This window comes from Vigna unguiculata, chromosome 3 (assembly GCF_037176805.1).
Source record: "Vigna unguiculata cultivar grain cowpea cultivar isolate G323 ecotype 2 chromosome 3, ASM3717680v1, whole genome shotgun sequence".
Taxonomy (NCBI): Eukaryota; Viridiplantae; Streptophyta; class Magnoliopsida; order Fabales; family Fabaceae; genus Vigna; species Vigna unguiculata.
Window position 1 is genome coordinate 52181566 of NC_140794.1, and position 5352 is coordinate 52186917.

Here is a 5352-nt window from a genome sequence, read left to right on the forward strand (position 1 = left end):
ATGATGCACCCACCTGTATAGAACATCAATTTGTATTTAAAAATATCTTATAGAAGAATTAAAAAAATTATTTAATTAGAAAAGCATAAACAAAAATGATATTATATAATTCATTTAACAATCAATATCCATGAATAAGAAACAAATTTTGCATTTTTTTCGGTTGAAGTCTCCTACGAATTTTTCTTTGCACATCTTGAATGAGTCATGAGACTTCAAATCTCAATCTATATTGAATTTTTTAAAATAAATTCATGAAGCATTCTTACGCCATTTGACTAATTAAGGATGGGACTGATCATGCTCTGATCAACATCGACTTGGCAAGATACAAGTTGATGTATAATTATAATGTATTAATGATAAAGATAGTTTTATTTTATGTCCAGATAGCATTAGACATTGTTATATTAGTTTTAACTATAATAATGTATAGAACATGATATCGTGCAATACAATTATTTTTTTCATAAATTGATAAATATTTTCTCAAGAATTTGTATACATATATACAAATTCATTTAACAGTAAATGTCATATTTTTTTTTTTAAAAAGAATAATTATTTTTCTATTAATTAAACATCTTGAAACATGTTGGTGACGTGCAAAGAGTAATACATATTTACATTTATTTATTTTGATTAATTACTGATCTACATAATTTTTAATATATTTATCTTAAAATTTATTCTTTTTAATATTCACTTAAGCTAATATAATATAAAACTTTGCGCTACAACCCAGAAGTTTGCGACTGCGTGTGTATTTAAATGACTCCTAGATTGGCAAACAGATCTCAAAATTTTGAGTAGGTTTAAGTGGTTTCCCATGTTAAATTTTAATAGTTTTGACAATGTCATGTGGACCCATGATCCAATGGCAATCATTAAAATTAATCAACTTCTTCTGAAACACTTGAGCTATTACTAGTAAATTATAGCCTTTTAATACTCTTATAAGATTTTGCAGAGCCTTCTTGGGAAAATGTTTACTAATATATTGTTTTCATGTTATGATTAAGGAATTACAAGATAAGTTTTTTTTTTTTATTGAACGTGTAATGTACTTTTTTTAATTATTTTTAGCAATCTTTAACCATTTATATTTATTAGATCGTATTATTTAATTTATCAGAATAAAGAAGTAGATCATTTTAGTTGGTAGCAATATATCTGTTATAAATGTTTTTCCAAATTTGTTAATTCAAACTATAATAACCATTGCATCTTCGAAAAAAAACATAACTTTGAGTCTTATAAAAAGCAGAAATAGTAAAAAATCCTCTTCTAACTATTTAATCACATGTATGTTGAGAAAAATGGTTAACTAACTACGTTAGCAATTAGTATATAAGAGATAAAACTTAAGTTAATTGCATCAATTATCAACCTGAACAAAATAAGTCCAAATGGCGAGAATCTCGTTTAAACCAAAAAATTATTAGTTGTTGAAGATATGCACCCACAAGTATCCAAAATAAACGAAATAATGAACTCGGACATTTAGTAATTAACAATAATAATCTTATACAGAAGTGATCATCACAATCCGACATGGAAGAATATAAAATAAATGCTGCCAACATTGCTTTTCAAGGAAACTGGACCCTGTTCACAAAGCGAAAGAGGAACGAAAGAGGTCATGGTCAAATCCTCTAAAAAAACCCTCTTTAGAAAAACATAAACAACAGATGTAGAGATTTCAAAATGCCACTATGGGGTGTGTATTAACGTAGTTAATCAATCAACTACGCAAAAACTGTGGAGAAAAAAAAAAACATGGCATCATCTTGAACTCTACAGAAAAACAGACCCAAGTAAACTAAGGTACATTGGAGGAGACACTAATTAACAGTCGCAGGCCATTGATATGCTACTCCCAAATCCAGAAAATGGACTAGGGAAAAAGAAAGCACTGCGATAAAAACTCTCTTTATTAAGCTCTTTTCCTATATAGTGAAGGATGCACAACAACAAATTAATGTGGCTACATCAGTGGATGCTTGAACTGGTTAATTGTTCCCTATGAAAGCTGCCTCAGACACTGACTTAAGCTTCTTATGAGATCTTTCGCAGTCAAGCAGTAGTCCTTCTCCATCTAAACAAAAACACAATTAATAAATAAGAATTAGTTGTGTAACATGCAAAGATACTGAAGATGATTCTTTAAAGATTGAAGTTAGTATATTTACCTTAGCAACAATAGTTATGTCAAGAGTGTTATTTCCAAAGGGTAAAAAGCTGCTACTCTGAACTGTGAGATTATGCTTCTCTAATTCCCTTAGTATAGCACCTGTTCGTCCACTGTGTTTGTCGCAATGGAGCCTGACGAGTACCTCTTTACCAGAAATTCTTGCTTCGATTTCGGGGAGTGACTGGTCAGAGTTTTCACCGGAGTAGGAGCTGTCATCTCCGGCGAAGACAACAGATCTCTTCACAAACACTGCAGATTCGACTGTTTTATCCACAGTTTGTTCCTCCAGAATCTTTACCCGTTCTTGTAATTGTTTCACGTACTTTATAGCATCTTCCAGGACGGTAGCCTTGTCTGTCTGCATGCGTATTCATTGTTAAATAAGAAAGAATATTCTCGTAAAACATGATAACGATTATACATAGCCCATTCATATCAAATTGTTTCTGCGTGAAATTAATTTTAAGATTAGTGACAAAATAAGCTGTATGAAAAAACAAACAAATTTTCATCACTAGATTTTTCACCCTATAATTGGATTTTAGTTGTTAACTGCACCCAGTTAAAGTAGAAGATATGTATTTCAGGTGTGCAAGGTTTCAAATCAAGCCACAATATTTTGGAGGTTTCAGTAACCATAATTATAACTGCATCAGCCACGTTTGTTCATAACTTTCTGTGATTACTGTAATTGCAAAAGCAGTTACTGTGACGGGGAGTACAATTAAGAACTTTGTGTTTAACCTGTAGGGAGCATGCATGAAATTAGAATGGACCTAGTCTAATTTTTGTGAAGTCCCAAGTTAAAATCTTGTTGCTGCTAAATTGTATACAAAAAGAAAAAGAAAACCACGCAAGAAGTTTTACAAATGGTACCTTCTTGAGTCCAGGAACTAAGGCCGAAAGAGCAATGAACCTCTGGCTGAGCTTTTCCCTTCGTTTTCTTTCGGCTATGACGTGATCTTGAGCTTGGGTTGGGTTTCTAGCCATTGTAGCTGCAGCCTTTTTCTCTTGCTTATCATAGTCTAGAAAACTATTGTTGTCATAGAAACTTTGAGAAGCCACAGCAGAAAAATCCAGGTTCTCACCATACCCAGTTTCAATTTTAGGCTTCTTCAGCGGTTTTGCAGCATCTAGTTTGTAGAATTGTTGAGAAGAAACAGAAGAGGCATTGGATTTGTCAAAGGAGATGATTTTGGAGGACGAAGAGGAAGCAGCCTTGGGAGCTATGATGTCAGTGCCGTAAGCAGTCCAGGTACTCATAGTAGTCTTGGGTTGCTTTGTTGGTCTTGGTGGAGCAACGGAAGTTTCAGGACTTTGAGTGAGGGAAGAGTTTTGTGTGCTTTCGGAGCTCAAGCGCTTGTGAGAGGAAGAACCCTTTGGGGACGCGGAGAAGGACTCAAAGTCAAAATCATCGAGCTGGAATGGAAAGGAATCCATCGGGTATTGATGAAACAAAGTGGGGTCCTCCATTCCCTGTTGATGCAAAAAAATTAAAAAAAAAAAATGGTAAGGTAAGAGTCAAGAGTTCATGAATTATATATTTGTGATTAGTTAGTTTCCTTCAAATCCAAGGTTATGATGGCTGAGTTGAGTACACACTGTGCTTACAAAGTCAGGCAAGTACACGGTCGATGAGATTTGGGTCATCCTTCACCTCGTTATAGCACGCACTGAAAATGAGAACAGAGAGATAATCAAAACCACGGAAGAGATATGTAGTAGAGCCTTGAACTTTAAGATATCATTACCCAGATGAACTGAAGTTTAAGTTTAGAATTAGAAAAAAGTGAAGTAATAGAACATAGAAGATGGTCTAGTTTTTAAAACCCAGAATTATGAGGTATGAGAAGGAGTGTGAAAAATTGGTTGACGATGGAGAAATGGGGTGCAAGGAGATAGTGACGTGTTTGGGAAAGAAGACAGAAAAGGTTACCTTGATTGAAGAAAGAAAGGCAGAAGAAGAAGAAGAAGAAGAAGAGGACGGTGAAGTGTTTGTTGATGAGAGGAACGTTGAACGAAATGGGTGGAAGTGAGAGTGTTTTATAAAGGGGCACGTACACGCTTGGCACCCGCTTCTGAAGAGAGGCGTGTGAATATGTTAATCCCTTTTTCTTGGGTTAGTTCATACTGTCTGAAAGTGGGGGCACTCTCACAGCTAGCTATGTTGGTCAAATTGTGGGTTCTTCTATCCGTGGCTTTGTTTGTTGGGTCAGGTTAGCCACGTCAATAATTTCTCCGTTGCCAAACCCAAAAAACTTAATTGAACCCTCTGTGACGTGTGATTTTTTTATATCATTGCCATGTTATCAAACGTGTCATTCCAATAAACAATTTATCTATCGTACTAATTATTTCATACATCAAATTCTTCCGATAATATCTTTTGAAGGTGTCGATAATGTATCAAGACTGTCAGCATTATCAAGTAGTCTCTACATCTGCTACTCGACTATGTTTGATATAAGATAAATTTTATGTTTTCAGGAATATATAAAGTTAGAGAAATATGTTTCTCAAATTTAATTAATTTTAATAAGACAGCACATTATCAACAAATAAGATTTTCACACAAATATTCAAACTCATGTGGTTATAAAAATATGAGATTGGACCGTATGCCAAAGGAAGGGAGTATAAGTAGTTTGAAAATTAAATAATGATTTTAAAACCTTTTATTATATTTTGGATGGGTAAAATGACAAACAGTGGGTAAACTTTAAGAGTTACTGTTTTTATCTTTTTATTTACTGTTAGATGTTTAGTAAAAGTTAGTCACTGTATATTATTACAATAAACGTTTTTAATATTGTTTCAAGTTTAACTATATATAAGAAATTTCACGATTCTTGCCACATGTTGAACTTATTTATTACTCGAAGAAATTTCAATCATTGACTGCTTTGCTCGTTGATAATTACAAATCAATAGTGACAAGAGTATTTGTTTTTCCACGTCACGAGCTTAAGAAAAACCCTTGAAGTGATGATTACATAAAAAAAAAACTTATGTCGGTTCAACTTAAGTATTCTGGGAAATTACGGGTCGCTTTGTTTGGAATAAAGGACGTAGCTTGTGGAATTTTAATTTCAATCCAAGTCCAAAAGCATTTCCAAACAATTAGGAAGGAGTGTCATGCAATATCATATTGGTTTCTT

General features: G+C 33.3%; 1 protein-coding gene across 4 annotated transcripts; it reads right to left on the reverse strand.

Moving 5' to 3' along the window:
* Window positions 1-1478: 1478 nt before the first annotated feature.
* LOC114179580 (transcription factor bHLH19-like) lies at window positions 1479-4272 on the reverse strand. 4 transcript variants are annotated; one of them, XM_028065971.2, is made up of 5 exons: window positions 4131-4272; window positions 3797-3867; window positions 3071-3670; window positions 2193-2552; window positions 1479-2098 (listed from the first exon to the last, which is right to left on the reverse strand). In XM_028065971.2, the coding sequence occupies exons 2-5, from the start codon at window positions 3842-3844 to the stop codon at window positions 2024-2026; spliced, it is 1083 nt and encodes a 360-aa protein (XP_027921772.1). In that variant the 5' UTR covers window positions 3845-3867; window positions 4131-4272; the 3' UTR covers window positions 1479-2023. The 4 variants fall into 4 exon arrangements, with proteins under 4 accessions (XP_027921772.1, XP_027921774.1, XP_027921773.1 ...); XM_028065973.2 differs by having other exon boundaries at window positions 3806-3867; window positions 4131-4271; XM_028065972.2 differs by lacking the exon at window positions 4131-4272 and adding an exon at window positions 3946-4124.
* Between the last annotated feature and the right edge of the window lie 1080 nt (window positions 4273-5352).

What these genes read in the sequence shown, in the direction of transcription:
- LOC114179580 (XM_028065971.2), bottom strand. Translation starts at nt 3,844, where the DNA reads ATGACCCAAATCTCATCGACCGTGTACTTGCCTGACTTTGTAAGCACA. An exon ending in TAGTTCCTGGACTCAAGAAG is followed by an intron (nt 2,553 to 3,070) that starts GTACCATTTGTA and finishes ATACGCATGCAG; the next exon opens with ACAGACAAGGCTACCGTCCT. An exon ending in ACATAACTATTGTTGCTAAG is followed by an intron (nt 2,099 to 2,192) that starts GTAAATATACTA and finishes GTTTTTGTTTAG; the next exon opens with ATGGAGAAGGACTACTGCTT.